This window comes from Geotrypetes seraphini, chromosome 1, assembly GCF_902459505.1.
Source record: "Geotrypetes seraphini chromosome 1, aGeoSer1.1, whole genome shotgun sequence".
Classification (NCBI taxonomy): Eukaryota; Metazoa; Chordata; class Amphibia; order Gymnophiona; family Dermophiidae; genus Geotrypetes; species Geotrypetes seraphini.
The window spans coordinates 160,313,532-160,335,426 of record NC_047084.1 but is presented as its reverse complement, the minus strand read 5'-3'; the positions used below and the strand labels follow the sequence as shown (position 1 = coordinate 160,335,426).

At 43.1% G+C, this 21,895-nt stretch overlaps 1 protein-coding gene across 2 annotated transcripts in view; it reads left to right on the top strand.

Moving 5' to 3' along the window:
* The window catches only part of GATB (glutamyl-tRNA amidotransferase subunit B), a 178,691-nt gene that overhangs the window by 36,655 nt on the left and 120,141 nt on the right, over window positions 1–21,895 (top strand). For both annotated transcript variants that reach the window (XR_004539110.1, XM_033940686.1), the window contains exons 3-4: window positions 6,775–6,888; window positions 21,403–21,601. Coding sequence is in view for 1 of the 2 variants with exons in the window: in XM_033940686.1 (XP_033796577.1) it covers window positions 6,775–6,888; window positions 21,403–21,601 (313 nt within the window). In the remaining variant the exon portion in view is untranslated. The remainder of the gene's footprint in view (window positions 1–6,774; window positions 6,889–21,402; window positions 21,602–21,895) is intronic.

Genomic DNA, 21,895 nt, shown 5'->3' with positions numbered 1-21,895 from the left:
GGCCCCCACATCAGCGGTTTCTTCACTTTGCTGTTCTTGGCCAGCATTTCCAGTTTCGAGCAATGCTATTTGGCCTTGCCACAGCTCCCAGGACATTTTCGAAGGTGATGGTAGTGGTGGCGGCGTTTCTTCGCAAGGAGGGCATTCGTGTTCATCCTTACCTGGATGACTGGTTAATTCGGGCTTCTTCGTGGCAGGAGAGTCTGACAGTGACCCAAAGAGTGATTTCATTTCTTCAGTCTTTAGGATGGGTAGTCAACTTTCCATAGAGCTCACTTGTCCCCTCCCAGTCATTGGAACATCTGGGGGTCTTGTTTGATACAAAGGTGGGGAAAGTCTTTCTACCCAGAGCTCGGGGAGAGAAGTTCAGTGTCGGGTGTGTCTCCTTCTGCAGTCACCCGCTCAGAGTATGGGATTATGTGCAAGTTCTCGGCTCGATGGTGGCAGCTCTGGAGGTAGTGCCTTGGGCTCGCTTTCACATGAGACCACTGCAACAATATCTTCTCTCCCGGTGGTCCCCTGTGTCTCAGGATTACAATTGTCGTCTTCGCTGGACTCCTCAAGCGTTACTTAGCATGCATTGGTGAATCTGCGGGACCAATCAGTTCAAGGGTATGCCGCTGGAGTCGCCAGACTTGGTCATAATTTCTACGGATGCCAGTCTGTTGGGTTGGGGGGCTCAGTGCCTTCAGTCCTCAGCGCAGGGGGTCTGGTCTCAGGACAAGGTTCAGTGCTCCATCAACCTTCTGGAGTTGTGGGCGATTCGGCTGGCGCTACTGGCGTTTCAGGCCTTGATTCAGAATCGGCCAACCAGTGTCACGGCAGTGGCATATATAATCAGACAGGGGGGTACCCACAGTTCTCAATTGGCAAGTGAGGCAATGGTTCTGCTTCAATGGGCGGAAGTTCATCTTCCTCTTCTCTCGGCAGCTCACATTACAGGACAGACAAATGTTCAGGCGGACTTTCTCAGCAGAAATCTTCTAGATCCAGGAGAATGGGAACTCTCCACTCAAGCATTCCAGCTGCTGGTGCAGCGATGGGGCGTTCCGGAAATAGACCTCATGGCATCGCCTCGAAATGCAAAGCTTCCTCGGTTCTTCAGCAGACACAGGGAGCGGGAGTCGGAGGGTGTGGACGCGTTGGCTCTGTCTTGGCCTCGCGGTCGTCTTCTTTATGTGTTTCCTCCTTGGCCCTTGATAGGTTGTGTGCTCCATCAGGTGGCTCGCTTTCAGGGCTCGGTGATATTGGTAACTCCGGACTGGCCATGCCGACCATGGTATGCCGATTTGATGAGCCTCTCGACGGGCGAACAGGTACGGTTTCTAGTAACTCCAGATTTACTTCATCAGGGTCCGATCAACATGGAAAATCCATCCCACTTTGGTCTTACAGCCTGGCTATTGAAAGGTCACGCCTTGAGACATAAGGGATATTCTGAGCATGTTATTTCCACTCTTCTCCAAGCAAAAAAGAGATCTACTTCTGCGTCTTATGCTAGTCTGGAGAGTGTTTGAATCTTGGTGCGATGCTCAGGATATTTCTCCTTTCAATGCTTCTTTAGCTAACATTCTATCTTTTCTGCAAGATGGAGTTGCCAAGGGCTTGGCTTATAATTCTCTTAAAGTTCAAGTGGCGGCGATTGCTTGTTATAGAGGCCGCATGTCTGGTTCTTCCCTTGCGAATCAGCCTGATGTCGTTCGTCTACCTGTTCAGAAGCTCTGTCCGGAGTGGAGCCTTAGGGTAGTCCTCGGAGGCTTGCAGAAGGCTCCGTTTGAGCCTGTGTCCACTGCGACTCTAAAAGATGTCACGTTGAAAGCAGTGTTTCTTGTAGCTATGGCTTCAGCCCGGCGGGTTTTTGAGTTACAGGCGTTGTCCTGTAGAGACCCTTTTTTACGCATTTCGGATTCAGGGGTCTCGATTCGGACTGTTCTTTCGTTTCTTCCGAAGGTTGCCTCTTCCTTCTTTGTCAACCAGTCTCTTTTCCTTCCTGCTTTTTGGAAGCAGGATTGGGGAGCGCACTTCTCTTCGCTTCGTTTCCTGCATGTGCGTAGGATTCTTCTCCACTATTTGCAGGTTACTAACGACTTTCGACGTTCAGATCACCTCTTTGTGCTGTTTGCAGGACGCAGCAAGGGTATGGCGGCATCCAAAGCTTCGATTGCTAGGTGGATCAGGGAAACTATTGCTTCCACTTATTTGGTAGCGGGGAAGCGCTTACCGGAGGGCCTTCGTGCTCATTCCACTAGAGCGATTGCTACTTCCTGGGCTGAGTTTTGAGGGTTTTCTTTGGAGGAGATTTGTCGTGCGGCTACTTGGTCTTCTAAGAATACCTTTTCTAAACATTACAGGTTGGATGTGGCAGTGCGTGCAGAGTCTGCTTTCGGTGTTCGGTCCTTGCGGGGTGGCTTTTGAGGATTGCTTTGCTACTTCCCACTAGTATTTGGATTCATCTGCTGCCGTTGATAAGAAAGGAAAAATTATGTCTTACCTGTTAATTTTCTTTCCTTTAGATGCAGCAGATGAATCCAGAGCCCCGCTCTTTCTGCGTATTGTCTGTTGGGTTTTCTTTTGCATGTTTCAGAGGTTTTGTTATGGTTGGTGGTTGTGTTCTGCATTACTATCTTGGAAATTTGTTATGGGAAAGAAGTTTTTTACATTCTGAGACATTTTATGATTCCGGATGCTTGGGCAAAGAGCAATACTGAAGTTGAAGGAGAGGTTCCATCCAAGATGACCACCTGTTAATCAGTTCTCTATCTCCACCTGCTGGTCGATGTGTGCTATCCCACTAGTCTCTGGATTCATCTGCTGCGTCTAAAGGAAAGAAAATTAATAGGTAAGACATAATTTTTCCTTGATTTTGCCAATTCAATCCATTTTTTAAAAATTCAAAACTAATCAATTAACTTTCTATGACATAGGGCTCCTTTTACAAAGGCACGCTAGTGGGGTTAACGAGTGCGACTTTTCATCATGCGCTAACCCCTGCACTGGCCAAAAACTACCGCCTGCTTAAAAGGAGGTGGTAGCGGCTAGCACGGCTAGCGGTTTAGAGCGTGCTATTGCGCACGTTAAACCGCTAGCGCGCCTATGTAAAAGGAGCCCATAGTTTTTTTTTGCGATCAAAGGACTGAGTTGATGTGATCAAAAATTCTCCGTTACCCCTGATGGTATTATATGCACTGTACATTACAAATCAGGAATTACAAATACAAATTAAAAATGGAAAATAAGCTGACCTGACCTGAGAAAGAAGGTTTTGGGCTCTGATTGTTGGTCAAAAACATATTAAAATTAGTCCAGTGAAAATATATCATCTTAAATCTGTTTTCTACTTATTCCCCCCCCCCCCCTTTATGAAGCCATGTTAGACTTTTTTATTGCCGGCTGTGGTAGTAAAAGCTCTGACGCTCATAGAATTCCTAAGAGCATCGGAGTTAATGCTGCCACGGTCAGTGATTTAAAAAAAAAAAAAAGCTTAACGCAGCTTTATAAAAGGGGGCCTATATTTATTAACCTTTATAAACACGGGTACCATACTACGTTATCCTGAATTAAAAATAAAAATTTTTTCTACCTTTGTTTTCTGACCATTTTCTTCTCTGGTTTCTACTTTCCTCTGTCTTAAGTCTCTTACAAGGATTTCCCTCTCCTCCTTTTCCTTTCAGCTTCCGTTTATTTTGCCCTCCTCTGTGTCCAGATTTAACTCATTCTTACTATCTAGACTTCAAGTTCCCTCTTTATTACAGTCTACTAGCAGCTTTCCATCTCTTTCCCTCACCCTGCCTCTCCTATTTTACTTCTAATTCTGCTCTCTTTCTCTCCCCCTTCTTTACAGTGTTTGCCCCCATATCTGCCATTTTTTTCCCTTCCATCATTATCTCCCTCCTTTCTGTCTATCCCTTCTAATATCTGCTCATTTCTCGTCTCTCTTTCATCCAGCATCTGCCTCCTCTCTCCCCCTTTCCACCCAGCATCTCCACACTGTGCTTCCCCTTCCACCGGTATCTCCATCCTCTATCTCTTCCTCCTTCCATATAGTCTGCCCCTTTCTTCCTTTTCACTTCCTCCTTCCATTATCTCCTTTCTGTCACCTTCTTCTTCCATCCAGGCTTCTGTCTCCCTCATTCTATCCTGCTTATTTCCCCTCACCTTCCATCCAGCATCTTCCCACTTCTGTACAGAATCTGCCCTCTCCCCCCCCCACACACACACACTCCAAACCATTTCCACCAGCTTCTAACCCTCTCTCTCCCCTCCCACCCCACTTCCACCAGTGTCTACCCCTTCTCTCTCCTTCACCCATCTTCTACCATCATGTGCCCCTCTCGCTCCCCCACTCCACCAGCAATTGCCTCCTAGCACCCTCACCACTGCTGCTGCTTTCCTGAGCAGCAGTGGCAAACTGAAACAGACTAGCTTTGGGACCTATCCATATATCCACGGCTGCCAGAAGAAGAAATTATGTTGGAGAGGGCAGGCCAGCTGCTGCTGTTGCTCCTGCTTCGGGATAGCAGTGGCAGAAAGTGGGAGAGTGGTACGGGAGGTAGTTGGTGTTGGTCCTGACCCCACGGTTGTGCAGCCTGAATCAGTAAGTCTGTTGTTGGTGGTGGTTTTTTAAATGAATTATGATTTCTATGGAGGTTTTTGCCAATGAAAGAGAATTAGGTCAGTTTTTTTATGTGAACAATTGAATTCTGATTTGCACACATATGGACTTCTAAGGCTTTTTCCTCCATTTTTTTGTATGGTGATTTTGATCTCATCTCTTGTGATTTCATATTGTAACACTCCAAGACAGCACATCTAAGTGATGCAAAATCATGATGACAATCCAAGCAGTGAGACACCAACGTTTTTCCAGTTTACATGTTTTTTCCAGTTTACATGAGTGATGTTCAAACAAACATGTCTTCAACGCTCATGATGTCTGCTCCACATATACAAGTGAACAAGGGCACTGAACCACATACATTACCCCCTCAGACAAGCATGTAGTATGACTTCTGGGAAAGACCTGCGAGGTGGGATATACAAACTCTTGTGCCTCCATCATAATAGGGTACATAGAATATATCCCATGCTTATCCTTTGCTCATCCCTAGATTTCTCCACTCTGAAAACATATAACACAAATTATTATTTCATTCATAAGCAAACAACCTCTGCATCTCTGCAAAACATGGATGAAACGAAACTCCCAAATAACAAACAAAATAAAGCAAAAAGTAACAAAAAAATGAAATGAAGAAAAAAACCACAGTCTTTATAGGTTAAAAAAAAAACCTCCTCCATTCCCCTGAGAAGTCATACTACATATTTTCTCTCCTACATCTATCTTGCACATTCAGTCTTTCAATGTTAGCTTTTTTCCATTTATTTTTCTGCATCTTTGTCCATTTAGATTTCAGTTCTCCTTCTCACCATTTACCGGTAGTCCTCAATCTTCCTTTTTTTTAAAATGCTTGTACCTATAGTTTTCCATGTCTCTCAACCATGGTGTTCACTCTCACCGCAGCAGTCATGAGCACACCAAACTAAATGTCTGATGTTTAAGTAGGGCAAACCTTCAAAATGCTGAATAACAATGTTCTAATCATGTGCACCTGATGTGATACACCTATGTATGATTTGAACCACTTTAAGTGGGAGGATATGTGGGGGGTGTCCTAATTTATTCCTCAGAATACACATTTTTGTGGATATCTTTTGTTCCAAGAGTAAATCAAGGGAAATATTTGTTCTTTACCTGCAATTACATCACTTTCTTTTCCAGAGATTAAAAAAAAAAAGATTTGACATCGATATGTGAACATTTCTTAATAAAGAATTGAATATTTCATGGGGTATCCTAATTTTTTCACTTGACTGTAGGTATGCACTCTTATACAATAGGCTTAAAACAGGAGCCTGCTTAATCCCTTATCCTAGGTACTCTGTTATAGTACCGGTATCGGAGCAGGTGCTTTTTCTTTTTAGCCTGTTTTATAAAGACACATAAGTACATTTATACCTTTATAAAATATTTGGGGTAAAGTGGTAGAAATTGCAGCTAGATTGAAGTTGCTTGGAAGTAGCCATAAATATTAGCATATTAAGTAAGTGCGGACTTTTTGATTCTGCCAGAAAACACCTTCTTGCCACGTTGCATAGTTTTATGTTTGTACCACCAACAATAGTTTTATGAAAGCTGTTACATACAGAAAAGGTTTGTATGAAGGTCCCACTGACAACAGTAGGGTATGGGTTAAATCACATTAACATTTAAATGAGGTCCTGTTTGAACCTTAGCACCAGAACATGAAGTGCCAAGAGTCACAAGGAACGTTGGTGGAAGAAACAGGATTTGAACCCTGGCTTTACTGCTGCTTTAATCCTCCATTCAGTTTTTATAGGGCTGCTGGAATCTCTTGTTTTGTGTTTCATTCCCTTACTCTTGTAGGTACAGGAGGTCAATGGTGCATGTCGGCTATATCCACAGATCCCTCTGGCATAAACATTGAAATGTGAAATTATCAGCATATTAAAAAGGACTACACAATCTTGAGGGCATTCTATGTGTACACGCGTACATAGCCTCATTAAATTATTGAAGCTTTTTTAAAATAAGGATCATCATCTTCTGCATGTTGCTCTTGATTATCTGATGATGAATCCTGGCTAGCGGCACACAGAAATGCTAATATACCATGAAAGAAATAGGCTTTGAGTAGCAGAAACGCTGATTATAGATGGCATGTCTGGGGCAACTCATGCCTACTTTTCTTTCAGGTCCTGAACCGGCGCTGTGTGGAAGCAGCTGTAATGACAGGCCTGGCTCTGAACTGCAACATAAACAGGAAGTCCTTGTTTGACAGGAAGCACTATTTCTATGCAGATCTGCCGGTGAGTGAGCCTGAAAGCTTGAATAAGCTAGTATTGGGCATGTACGGTATGCTGTGCTAAGGTGATTTATATTCCACTCTATTCCTTACAGATTCAGAATGGATTACATAAAGAGTTAGGCAGACAAAGTTGCTAGATCAAGTTGAGTTAGGGTTTGTTGAAGTTATCGAGAAGACTAGACATGTACTGGTCTGCTTTTTAAATTACTGTCCATTTCCCTACTTGAAGGTCTAGTGAAGCCTAATGAAAAGGTGCCCTGGATCCCGCTAAAATGAGAACACAGCCCTGCTTGCTGAGTTCAGGCATGACTTCACTTTTACCATAATGGAACTGAATCCATCAGGGCCTTGCTTAATCCAGTTCCTGTGTTTATGGCATACTGGACGGCCTGCTGGTTAACACTTAAAGGGCATCTCCCTGATGCCATATCACGAGAGCCTGTTCTCTGGGCACCCAGCATCTGTTAGATCTCAGAATGCAGTAGGACAAAACCTCCTGAACCTAGCTGTCCCTGGTAGCTTAGCATTTGGGTGATATAGAGTAACCTAAGCAGTTTGTTTGCTTCTCATTGTCCGACCATGAGCAAATCACTGTACTTGAATTTAGATTGTAAGTTTTTTGCAGGAGGGACACTGTAAACATGTAAATGATCTTGTACAGAGATGTGTATGCTGATGGCATAATATTAACTAATAAATAGTATTATTATTAACAAACTGAAGTTTAGTAGTTGCCTTATCTCAGCATAACATTGTGTTGTTCTGGGCTTAAGCTGGAAGTTAGCCTAACTGAGGATTCAGAGCCTACCCAGAGAGTTAAAGGCCTCTGGGAGATACTGCAAGCAATTTTGATCCCCCCCCACCCCCCCAGTCTGATGTGCAATATATCAAATTTGAATAAACTTGAAACTTAAAGGTTCTAGACTTTTAAAAAAACTAACTTTGTTCAGATGGGGGATTACATCAAGGAACTGTCTAGATGGGAACATCTGGAAGAAGTAGGAAAGCAGTGGGCAAAACTAAAAGGAGCTATTGTAAGCATTTTGTAAGGAAAGTAAATAAAAGTAAGAAAAAAAAAAGAGGTTAAACTAGCATCTTACACCAGCCGTTGCATAAATGTGGCAAGGGTGCACATGGAGGGGCATAATCTATGGAAACAATTTGTTTTATTGATGACAGCAGAAAACAGCAAAAGAACAACAATTGACATAATACAAAACTCGTCATCCAGTTTTTCTTCCCCCCCCACCCCCAACCCCCCTTCCCAGTAATACAAGGCTAAAGGCAACAGACCAAAGCAAACCAAAGCCTTGGCTATAATCAGAAAATACCCCCCAAAAACATCTACAAAACTAACTAGAAAAAGCGGTATATAACCAGTATCCAGTCATCTGGGTAGTAGCATAGAGAACCAATACAACAAGTGCATTTGCTACTGCAGCTGAACCCAGGCCCCACCCACTCAGCCATAAGTAAAGAAATGAAAGATAGGTTCCAAGACCCTGGATTCTTATGAGTCCTGGAAAAGCCAGCGGGCAGGCTCGAAAACTGGACACCCAGCCTCAAATTGTAGTGAGCTGGGAATACTATGGTTCAAAATGATAAAGAGAAGAACCCTCCCCCCCAAGAACGAGAACAAGAAAATAAGAAAACCCCAAAAGGAACCAGAAGAAAAAGAATGAAAAGGGAAAGGAATCTGCATCTCCCGTGCACCCCCTATGAACCTCCCCAACCAACCCCCAATGTAACAAATCAAAGGACATTAAGGATATCACTTCGAGCCCGGGGACTCAGAGATTGAATGTAGGGGAGCCAGATGGATAGAAGCAACTTTGTCTGCCTAGAGGTAGTACGTGCCCATCTATGTTCCAATAATAAAAGTGAATGAAGACGATTGTGCCAGGACCAAAAGGAAGGAAGGGAATCTCCAACCCACACGGAAAGCACTTCTTTTTTCCCCAACACTCCCACTTTCCTCATAAACAGTCTCTGCCCATGTTGAGGAAGACAAAAAGCCTTGTATTTATCCAATAATAGCCCTGCAGCAGATAAGGGGATACGCCGGTTCAAAATGCTGGCAACATACTCAGTAATCTTTCTCCAGAAGATCCGAATTTTGGGACATGTCCTAAAAGCATGAATAAAAGAATGGGTGCCCAAACGGCATTTCTGACAACCAGAAGACTCACTATAGCCCGAAATCCAGGGGAGTGACCGCGATACCAACCTCCACCCTCCAATAAGCACATAAAGTGTCACGGTCCACCCCAGGGACCAAACGTTGAAGAGATTTATACAAACCCGACACCCGAAAAGAAAGGTTCCACAAATTCCCTAAGTTTCTTGTCAATGGGAAACAACAGATCCTGATGATCCAAAGAGCGAACATAATGTTGCAGTCACTTATAGGCCAAAAAATCCCCCAGTTGAAAATGGTAAGTTTGACAAAAATAACCCCAAGAAAATAATGTACCATCTTCCTGAACAACCTGGGAAACCGTCCGAACAACCGCAAGAGACAATCTGCGAAAACTAACATTCTCCGTCCCTGGTAAAAAGTGTATATTCCCCAGAATGAGTAAAATACCTGTGGATCAACTATTACCCCGCCACAAAGTCACCAGCTCCACCCAGGCCTTTCGAAGAGACTGCAACAATAGGCTAGACTTCGCCGAAGAAGGCAATGCAGTAAACGGCACCTGAAGAAGAGATAATATACTCCAGGGGGCCCAAAGAGCCATTTCGAGAGCCTTGGGGGGTAAAATCTTGACGATCGGAAAATCATTCGCCCAAAGAACGCAACACACAAGCCAAATTGTAGAGGCGAAAATCGGGAATACCTAATCCTCCCCCTCGACCAATTCTCCATCAAATATTTAAACGCTAACCGCGGCTTTTTCTTATTCCAATAGAATCGCGAGAACATCGAGTGCAACCGACGGATATCCCTTGTGTTCAACCAAAGTGGTAACAGCTGCAAAGTGTAAAGTCATTTGGGAAATAAAGCATGGCAAGAAGCTGGATACGGCCATGAAGTGATATAGACAAGGGGGCCCAGTGAGACAAACACGCCTCCGTATATCGAAACAAGGCGTCTGTATTCCGTTTATATAAAGTAGAGACAGAGGCTGTAAGCTGGATACCCAAACGGAAAAAGTCAGAGGCCCATTTAAGCGGGAAAGAACCCACCCAATCAATCGCTCTATACCCCCAGCATGTTAGCTAATGCCATTGATTTATCCAAATTCAGGTGAAACCCTGAATAATCACCTTATTCCTGAAACGCTTCCATGAGACTAGTCAGGGAGGCCTCCAGATTCCACAAGTGAACCAAAAGATCATCCGCAAGAGCAGAAATTTTAAATTCCAAAGCACCGATCGAAATACCCTGAATATCTGAATTAGCAAGAACATCTCGAAGCAAAGGATCTAAAGTTAACACAAATAAAAGAGGGGACAAGGGACAACCCTGTCGAGTGCCACGTGCTATCGGGAAAAGCGAAGAACTGAGGGAAAACCAAAGCCTGAGGCGCTCGATATAACACCCGAATTGCCGATTGAAAAAAGCCAGTAAGACCATACCAGTCCAAAACCGAAAACAAAAAATCCCAGGAAACCTGATCAAATGCTTTTTCAGCGTCAAAACTGATAAGTAAAGAAGGGAGCTCCTGCCGTTCAACAAGTTCCAGGGAGGCTAAGATCATACGAAGATTTTTGGTGGCATGTCTCCCTCGCACAAACCCAGCCTGAGGAGAAGCCAATAATGCTGGCAAGCTGCCAGCTAGACGGTTGGCCAAAATTTTTGCAAACAGTTTGGTCTCTACATTGAGCAGAGAGATTGGGCGATAGAAAGCCAAATGGTCTGGATCTTTATGTGGTTTCAGTAATACAATGATTTTGGCAACATTAAGAGAATCCAGGAGTTCCCCAGATGACACAAAATAGTTAAAAGTACGGGACAAAACAGGAGCTATGGACTCCTGGAGCAATTTGTAAAATTCTAGATGAAAGCCATCAACTGAGTCCGATCCTGCTCAGTTATCTGGAGCAAAGAAAGATCATCCAAATACACCCCTCCATCCATCAAATCAGATGGCTCTGAATACAGCGCTCGATAGTAATCATAAAAGACCGCATTAATAGCTGTATCAGAGCGGACCTTCGCTCCCTGAGTAGAATGCAGTTGCAGAATATGACTCGGTCCTCTCGTTTGCTTGACTGCATTAGCTAACAAGCGACCTTGGGAATTCCTGAACAGATGAAATTTATACTTGTAATAAGCCAAAGATTTACGTGCCCAATCATGAAGTAGTGCCTGTATAGCAGTCTGAGTGGCCACCAGCTGAGCTCTATTCTGGGAGGTTGGACACCTACCATAACTTTTACGAACATCCCGAAGTCGAACCTCCAACCGGAGGATCTCGGCATCTCGCATTTTTTTTCCAGTGACTCGAGTATGCCAGAATCTCGCTCCACAATACCGTTTTTGCCGCTTCCCAATGCAGGATAGGGGAGTCCCAGTGAGGTGCATTATGCAACTGATAATCCGCCCATTTTTGCAACAAAAATTCCTTAAATTGAGGATCCGAATATAAATAAAGTGGAAACTGCCATCGAAAAGACCGCTGCACAGTTGGATCCATCTCAAGCATAAGAAGAATCATGGCATGATCCGATGCATAAAATGATCCAATCTCCGCCGAGTGTACTGCAGAGAAAAAAGACCTGGAAATCTAGACATCGTGCCATGAGCCTGAGAAAGATGGATGAAGTCCTTTTCGCCAGGATGTAGCACTCGCCACACGTCAATGAGATCCAATGCTCCACACAACACAGGCAGCCCACGGCGAGCACTCATGCGCTCTGTGGGCGAGGGGTGAGATTTTTACACCATCGGATCAATGACCCAATTGAAATTTTCCCCCAACATAAAAGTAAGATGTGAATATGGTGCCAGCAGTGTGACTAGGGTATTAAGAAATTGCTAATCATGGTTAGTCGGGGAGGGGCATAATCTAAAAAAAACATCTTAAGTCCCTTTTTGGCCTAAGGCACTAGGCGCCCAAAGTAGGCAGCAGGGAAATGTCCATTCTCTGAAAAAAACGTCCAAAATATGGGGTTTTGTTTTTGTTTTTTGTTTTTTTCGAGAATGGCCTACCTTACGTTCAGGTGTTTAATCGCCCAGACCGCCACTACATCTATCTTTAAGCCCAATTCCCGAACAAAAATGTGCCCAAGTCCCAAATAAGACCTTTTAGGTGTGGGAGGGACCAGTCCTTCGATTCTCTAAGTGGCATCTGTCATAACTGCTGGTTAGAGAATCGTGGAACCGTTCCCCCCCCCACGATCACGGCAGAAGGGATGCCCAGTCCCTCCTGCCTGCACCCACCGAAACCCCCCCCCTGCAACGAACGCACCTGCCAGGGGAGGGGGCCCGATTGGGATGGGCTTGGGGGGGACCAGGTGGGCTATCTTTGGGGGGGTGTCCAGCAGAAGGGACTCTTGCCAGTGAACTTTTGGGGGGGGGTCAGCAGGAGAGATCTTTCCTGCCGGCAAACTTTCAGGGGCTCGGGGGGGCATCCAGAGAGTAGGAAAAGCCTCAGCAATTTGTGGGAGTCTTCAAGAACAATATATAAGAACTGTAGGACGTATTACTTTTCATATATCAAGTTTCATACTACTGTGGCCAAACTGGTATACACAATCTATTAGTGAAAATTAGTGTGAAGTGTTCAGTTCCAAAACTCCTGCAAGCGAGCCACTAAGCAGTTGTCAAGGAGACCATCATGACACTTTCCTTGTCTCCTGTGTTCAAAATATCAATGTAAAGTTGAAGTTAACACTTATCTGAGAATCAGCAGGCACTCAAGTTTTCAAGAACAGTCATACGATTTTTCCAAAGCTCAAATATTTTTCTACTTTTGTAATTTTATGTTCTTTAATATTCTTATAATCTGAGTAGCTACCGTGTTTCCCCCAAAATAAGACCTACTCTGAAAATAAGCCCTTAGGCAACCGCGCTTCCCCCCGCCCTGCCCCCCGCAGCGCAGCTGAACCCCGCTAACCCTCCATCCTTCCCTCCCAACCCATCATCAGTACACAGAAGGCCCCAGCGAGAAGGCCATGAAGCAGCCTGTGAATGCTGCTAGCCTACGCTCCTCTGCCAGAAGATATTTATGGACATGGTCGGTGAGGATTGGTTGGGAGGGAAGGATGGATGGAGAGTCAGCGGGGGGTTCGGCAGTTCAGCTGCGCGGCGGTGATGGGTGCTCAAGGGTTCTCTTGCACAAGGGATGGGAGGGAGGGAAGGATGGAAGCTGGGCAAGGGTTCTGCACAAGGAATGGGAGGGAGGGAAGCTGGACAAGGGTTCTGCTGCACAAGGGATGGGAGGGAGGGAGGGAGAGAAGCTGAGCAAGGGTTCTGCTGCACGAGGGATGGAGGGATAGAAAGATGATGCTGCACAGGGATGGCACAAGGGGTGAGAGGGGAGGAAAGATATTGCACATGTGGGGGACAGGAAAGAGGAAGAATTGGGGTGAAGGAGAGGAAGGGAGAGATGATCATGTATATGAAAAAAATAAGCCCTATCCGAAAATAAGACTTAGTGCCTTTTTTGGGCCCCAAATGAATATAAGACACTGTCTTATTTTTGGGAAACATGGTACTTCTTTATATATATATATATTCTCAAAGTACTTCAAACATAATGTAACTTTCATATTCTCAAAATTCTTAATTAATCATAATATCACAGGCAAAATACCCGATCACAAGTTTGAAAAGATTCAAAAGATCAGGGTGACAAATTTCAGTTGTTCACAATCAAACACCCAGTGTCAAATCAATTAACCACCCGAGGTCAATTTAGAATAATTCAAGAAATCATGATAAGAATTCAGCTGTTCCAACATTGTCAGTGTTTTGCAGCTCCACTGCTTTTGCGTCAAGGAAAATCACTTTTATTCCAATGTAAGGTTCCTTGAAGAAATTAGCACCCGCTGCAATTTTTCAAATACATTTCTCAAGCAAAATTAATAGAAAGAAGTGCTTCATGCCAGGGAAGACCAGTCAATCTCTAGGTTAAGTCCTGCCGACGCTATTGTATTTAAAGCAGAAATCCATCTCTGCCCCTTGTAATTCAGAAACCACTCGGAATCGCCACCCTCCCACCACAACTCACTTTTATCTGAAATTCTCCAGCATATATCTGTCATTAGATGTTTTTTCACCATCCAGTGTGTCACTAGGAGAGTCATCAGAGGAATTTTAACCTCCCTTAGAATTTTGGATTTATGTTTCATCAATTTCACCATTATGGGTCTTGATGTCCTGCCAATATATAGGAGATCACATGGGCAGTGGATCACATAAATTGCATTCAATAAGTGGTATCTGGTCTTGATGTGAAATCCTTCCTCTATAGTGCTGTCACACTATTGGTAATTACCACATTTAATGTGACCAGAAATGGAATTTGAGACATGGGCAGAATTGATACATCTGTAAGTCAACATTTTTCCAGTTGTCACCTCTGCAGTAAGCTATTATTGGTCATTCCAAAAAGCATTCATGTACTGATAAGACACCCTAATGTTTAAAAATCAGTAATAAATACTATGGTCTAGCCAGTATAATGATATATGATTTAGAGCAGTGTTCTTCAACCACCGGTCCACAGAAATTTCCTGCCGGTCCACAGGGCCAGCACAATGCATCAGGCCCAAAATAGTGTTCTTCAACCGCCAGTCCACGGTGCGATCGATGCAGCGTTATCTTCGAGCCAGCTCCCTCTTCCTAACTGATTCAGTGCACAAAGCTCCTACGGGCATCCTGCGCCTGAACCGAAAGCCTTCTCTCTGATGTTGCAACGTCAGAGGGAAGGCTTCCAGATGAGGCACGGGACGTGCAAGGTGCAATTAGTACTATTGTGGGGGCGGGGTCTGGGGTAGAGATTAGGTAGAGATGTGTGGTGCTGGCCCACGACTTAGCCCCGTGTTCTTCAACCGCCGGTCCACAGAATAATTCTTTTATTTCTGCCAGTCTATAGGTGTAAAAAGGTTGAAAAACACTAATTTAGAGAATGGCACGGGGACAAATTTTTCACCATCCCCGCAGGAACTCAATTTCCCTGTCCTGTCCCCGTGAGTTTTGTCGCTGTCCCCGTCCCATTCCTGCATGCTCTGCCTTAACCGCATAAGCCTCGAACACTTATGATTTTAAAGCATTTGAGGCTCGTGCAGATGAGGACGGAACTTGCAGGAATGGGGCAGGGACAGGAAAGGAACTCACCGGGACGGGAAAATGAGTTCCATGTCATTCTCCGATTGAGGCAAAAAAACAATTAGCTAATCTACAAACTAATCACCATGTGGAAGCTGACCCCACTGGTCATTTTTAAAATACTATCAAGGAAGTGGTGTGGAAAGTTTTTAAAAAAAAAATTTTAACTAGGGAATTAATGTTTTTGTGCAAATCTCATCCGAACGTTCCAATTTACTTTGTTCCCACAATCTATAAAAGCATCAACAATCCCCCAGGTCAACATATTGTGTCGAAACGAAATTCAGTATTGGAACCATTAAGTAAATTTATTATTTTTTAAAACCAGAGAATTTCATAAATTACAAGCTTTGTGTGAATTTGAGTTTTAAAAGTAAGCTGTGTTTGTGCCCTGATTAGCACCCTAAGGACCAAATTCAGTAAATGGCGCTCAGATTTAGGCACCGGAAAAAAAATCTGTACTAAGCACTATTGTGTTCCAGGTTGAGTGCTTAGAGCAGATTCCCATGTCTAACTTTGGGTTTGAGACTTATACCAGTTGAAACTTGGTGTGAATCCTGGCATGCAATTTGGGCGCATAACCCTAGCATCCTATAACACTGCCTAAATATGTGGAATGCCCCAACCTGCCTATGCCCCTCTCATGGCCATAACCCCTTTTGGGTTGCATGTGAGACACTTTGGGCATCCATCTTTAAAGAACAACGTGTAGGCAGATGAACACATAAATCCAAATTAGTACCAAGTAAGTGCCAATTAACAGCAAAAATTGGTTAATAGCACCCAATTGATGAATTAGTTTATGCATGCATCTGGATTTCCCATCGAACTTTGGACAACCTGTAGACCCACTTACATCAAGGTCCACCTAAGTGCAATCGCGGCATACCACGCTGGCCTAGACAACAAACCAGTGTAGAGGCATCCAGTAATCACGAAATTTCATGAAGGGACTGTCCAATCTGCACCCACCGGTCAGACCACCACCGCCCGGATGGGACCTCAACTTGGTGCCGCATCAGCTCACCTCGACCCCTTCAAACTTTTGGGGGAGGCAGATCCCGTATTCCTGGCCGGGAAAACCCTGACCATCGTGTCGGCCGACACACTCCTCCATGAGAATAGGGTGGTACCCCATAACGAGCTCTGCGCTTGCGGAGATGACGCGGTATACAAACCTAAGGTTTAGTTTAGTTTAGTTTAGTTTAGTTTAGACCCCAAGGATAATTGCATAAAGGACAGAGTACTTACTGTCTTGTGTTGTTCTGTTCATTGAGCTGCTTCCCTTCAGGTTTGAGTAGCATTGTATTAGCAAGAGAATCAAATTATATCACACCTATTGGTTCTAGTTGGTACAGACTGATTTTGAGGTCTCCTAAAACATCATGCAATCAGTTGAGCCATCGAGGTACTAAGACTCGGATTCTATTAACAGCACCATCAGCAGCAGCCGCCTTAAAAACGGCCGCTGATCATGCGACGGTGCTGTTTTTGGAATCATGGCTTCAGGAAAGGTAGGCATTGGAAATGTAGGCCAAGGTTTTCAAGGCTTACTTTTCCGGCGCCTAACTTTCACATGAATCGTACCTATGGAGGCGCTTTACGATGTCTAAATCCCACTTCCGGCATTTGCCAGGTGCTGATTTTAAGGGCGTCAGTAGGCACCTACAGTTTTTGTTTAAAAATCCTTTGTTTTTAAATAGTGTTTTCAACTTAAGTTAGGCACCTAAAAGCATATTGTTTTATATAATTTGATTTTATGTATGTGACTATTGTGATCCACTTAGGTTTTAAGCAGAATATAAATTTTTTAAATAAATATTAGTCACATGTGAGACTTCCTAACATGGCTGCTCCTGGTGGACAGGCTGTTCCGATGAGTCAGTGGGAATGTTGTGCCCTGCATTCGAGGCTTGATTTCCGGCTAAGTTCCTCAGCTTCCTAGGACATGGAATCAGTTTTCATAGTTCCTTTGGGGAGGGAACCATGGTCTTTGTGCTATGGTGCCCTCCAATGGCCAGATTCAGGGCCTGTGAGTGCAGATTTCCAGATGGAGCCCTACTACTACTATTTATCACTTCTATAGCGCCGAAAGGCATACGCAGTGCTGTACATTTTGACATTTAATAGACAGTGCATAACCCCCCAGCCAAGTAACTAAACCATAATTAAGTAGTGTGGATACTTGCAAATGAAGAATCATAGTGCTAGATTTCACCTTGGGTATTCATTTTCTGGAAATTGCGTTCTTTTAGATCATTTTTTGATTTTACAGCATTCAGGTTACTAGTTCAATCTCTTGTATTAAGTACTTTGGATTATTGTAATGTTATTTACTTGGGATTTTATTTAACACCCCCCCCAAAAAAAAAAAAAAAAAAAAACCATCAAGAGATTAAGAATTATTCAAAACAGCGGTTTGTCTAATTTTTGGTCTGAAACAATCTGAGCACATTACCCCATACTATAAAAAATTACACCAGTGGTTACCAGTGGAAGCCAGGATAATATTCAAGTTTACATGTTTATGTTATAAGATGTTTGCAAGGTTTTGCACCCTCTAAACATTTTGTATTTTCCACTAATTTACAACATACACGTGGAACTTCTCTGTTCTCATTTCCTACGTTGAAGGGATGTGTTTATAAAAGATTCCTGGATAGAACTTTATCTTATCAGGCTGGTATATGGGGTAAAAATATAAGTGAACTGTTAATAATTTCTTCTACATATCAATCATTCAGAAGATCTTTGAAAGCCTACTTCAGATCTTTGAAAGCCTACTTTCAGGTCTGAAATTACCGGCAGGAGAAAATAATACTGCAAGTAAAACGTGCCACAGATACTATGGCATGAGGAAGCGGACATAGTAAGACAAGTCTGCGAAACACTGGCCGCGTCGGCTTTTTCAGAGCAGCATGGAACGTATGACACGAGAGAGAGAGTGAGCTGTGAGATGTCCAAAATATAAAAGATAAGTGAAGCTACTTTCTTCTTATGTGCAATAATCTGCTGGTACTTTTGAGTTGTGGGTTATCCCGAACGTGGCTTTTTCAGAGCGGCATGGAGCGTATGACACAAGAGAAAGAGCTGTGAGATGTCCAAAATATAAAAGATAAGTGAAGCTACTTTCTTCTTATGTGCAATAATCTGCTGGTACTTTTGAGTTGTGGGTTATCCCGAACGTGGCTTTTTTCAGAGCGGCATGGAGCGTATGACACAAGAGAAAGAGCTGTGAGATGTCCAAAATATAAAGGATAAGTGAAGCTACTCTCTTCCTATGTTCTTTTTTCATGTACAATAATCTGCTGATACTTTTGAGTTGTGGGTTATCCCGAACGTGGTTAAAGTAAAAGAAAAACATACAAAAAAATTAAAATAAAATAAGTATATTACAGCTGGGTGTTTTTTTTGCCAACGATTGCGAAGAGCAGCAGATTTAATGTAATATGCCAAAACAGTGTGTTCTAAAGAATTTGCTGTGCATATGGCTCGTCTCTGAGGCTTTTTTTTCCCCCAGATATAAATATAAACACAAAGACATAAAGGGCTCCTTTTATTAAGGTGCGCTAGTGTTTATAGCGCGCACTGAAGATTAGCGCGCGCAAACCCCGCGCTAAATGAAAAATACTGACAAGCTCTATGGAGGCGTTAGCGTTTAGCGCACGGGGCAATGTAGCTAAAACCACTAGCGTACCTTAGTAAAAGGAGCCCATAAGAGATTAATATAATGATACACTGTGTTTAATACTATGAGTTAAGGGACCCCTCAACTTTAAGAGTGAGATTTGACACTATATAATTTTATAAGGTTATAGCAGAGAACGAGCAGTAAGAGTAGCCATGACTAGCGGAGAATGAAAGCTCTATAGCCCTAGCTGTGGCAGGTTGTGATTGTAGGAAGTAATTAATCTCCTTCCCTAGAAAAGCAAAATATTCTTCTGCTTTTTGAAAATAATCTTCTCTTTCTCTCTCTTACTGTATTCTGGAAAATATCCTGGACCTGAAGTGCCAGAACTAAAGGATTTTTTACTCATAAGCACATCCTTGCTGCCTCATATACAGGGGTATAGGGAGCATAAGACGCGGTGGGGAGCTAATAGCCTTGTTTGTCTCAGTGGAGAAGGACAGATTGATGGAGATAAGGAAGCTGTGCTGTCAGAGAGCTTGTCGCCTTGAACAGCGTTCTCAGGCAGAAAGGATGACATTTATTGAAAATCCCTCTGACACTGTGTGTGTTTGATTTACTGCACCATTAGATTCTGGGTGTTATACTGAGCAATATCTTGGGCAGGGAGCAGAGAAGGTCGCGTCTGTGTTTTCTGAAAAGGTTATTTTGCCTGGGGTCCTTTTGCTGAACTGAGATATGGATGTTTGCCTAATGAGCTTATGGGAACTGATTCCTCCCTGGGGGTGTTTTTACTTCATGGCTTCTGGGAAAAGGGGCTTCCACTGAAGGACTGTCGCGTTCTTTTTTTAAATCCCCTTAAAAAGGCTATCTTCCTAGCGAAGAATAAAACAGGAAATCCCTCCATCCATTATTGTCATATTGAATGTACTAGATGCTTGATATTCTTTACTGCACCTTCATCTGGAATTCTTTGCCTATAGGTCTTGGAGCAGAACTTTCTTATCTCTGATTTCGGACATCTGAAAGCTCATCACTTTTTCTTCTTGTTTTCTGGAATCCCCTAATGTGGCCAGCTGGAGACATTGCTTTTTTTTTCATTGTCTTTGATTTCTCCTAGTATACTGTAGCTCTTTTCCACCTAATGTTTTATTGAGATTGTAAACTGCTTTGATTTATTTCCTGAAAGGTGGTATATCAATTACAAAATAGTAAACAACACTAAAAATGTAGTGATGATTCCTTACCCTGTCCTGGAGGACCACCAACCAGTCAGGTTTTTGGGATAGCCCTAATGAATATGCATGAGAGAGATTTGCACATAATGGAGGTGACAGGCATGCAAATCTGCCCGATGCATATTCATTAGGGTTATTCTGAAAACTTGACTGGCTGGTGGTCCTCCAGGACAGGGTTGGTCTAATTGAATATAATGAAAAGAGGGACGTGCAAGGTTTTATTGGGCTGATCATAGCATTCTGGAAGGCATGTGAAGGATTTATTTTATTTAAAACATTTTTAATCCGCCTTTATCCAAGGCAGCTCACAGTATTACATACATATTTTAGGACTTGCACAACATAAAGATCCTCTAGTCTACATCATCAAAAATCATAAGATTATACCATCTCATAAGAACATAAGCAGCGCCATCTCCGGATCAGACCTTCATTCCATCTAGTCCGGCAATCCGCACACGCGGAGGCCGGACTAGATGTACACCTGGCGTAATTTTTAGTCACCTATATCCTTCTATGCCTCTCATAAGGAGATGTGCATCTAGTTGCTTTTGAATCCTAGGATGGTCGATTCCGCAATAACCTCTTCTGGGAGAGCATTCCAGGTGTCAACCACTCTCTGAGTGAAGCAGAACTTCCTGATATTTGTCCTGAACTTGTCCCCCCTTAGCTTCATTCCGTGTCCTCTTGTCCGTGTCAAATTGGACAATGTAAATAGTTTTTTCTGCTCTATTTTGTCGATTCCTTTCAGTATTTTGAAGGTCTCGATCATATCCCCTTGCAGTCTCCTTTTCTCAAGGGAGAACAATCCCAGTCTTTTAAGTGGATCCTCGTATTCCAGTTTCTCCATACCTTTTACTAGTTTTGTTGCTCGTCTCTGCACCCTCTCCAGCAGTTTTATATCCATCTCAACTGCTCATTTACTACATTACTTCAATTAAACATCACAAATCTAATAACCTGCAAAAAAGATGATATTCAGAAAGTAAAATATTAACTCAAAAAGTAGAATATTATCTTAAAAAAGCTTGAACTAACAAATGACTTGATAGGAACAGTGAAATAGCTGTATAGTTTATGTAGCAGACTAGATGGGCCATTTGGCCTTTATCTGCCATCATGTTTCTATGTATCTGGTGTGTTGGTAAGGCATCTTGAATGGAATTCTTGTACTTATTGGGAGGCAATGTTTTCCTTTAAGAAAGGATGTTACACTGACTTTTTTTTTTTTAACACCCTTCAGAAGTGACAGCAACATTTTGAATTAGTTGAAAGCTTTTAATATCTATCAGGTGGAAGCCATGAAATGGTGCATTACTGTAAATTCAGCCTGTCTGTCTGAATTTAAAAAGTGCATTTTCTCTGCAGGCTGGTTACCAGATCACTCAGCAAAGACTTCCCATTGCTGTTAATGGGATTCTGACATACCAGCTGCAAGTGGGCAAAAAGGGTGACCAGTTAGCAACCAGAACTGCGAGGATCAAGCAGATCCAGCTGGAGCAGGACAGTGGAAAGAGCCTCCATGATGACAACAGGAATCAGACGCTCATTGACTTGAACAGGGCTGGTGAGCAACAATGCGTGTCATTTCTTCCATGTAGTCTTCTCATTGCAGTCTGTTGCTAGTAATGGGGTAGTTTTCAAACTGCCCACATGGCATACTTACTACTTGTGTTTGCACTGATTTTCAAGGCAAAATTGCACTTTTTAAATTTTATTTTAAATATCTTTCATTGATCAAACAGAGCAAAACAAGCAGCACAAATCAAACAGTCAAGTAATCTGTTTGAACAAATTGTAGTAGAACACCAAATCCCCCCCCCCACCCGCCCCCAAATCAACTCTCACACCACAAAACACA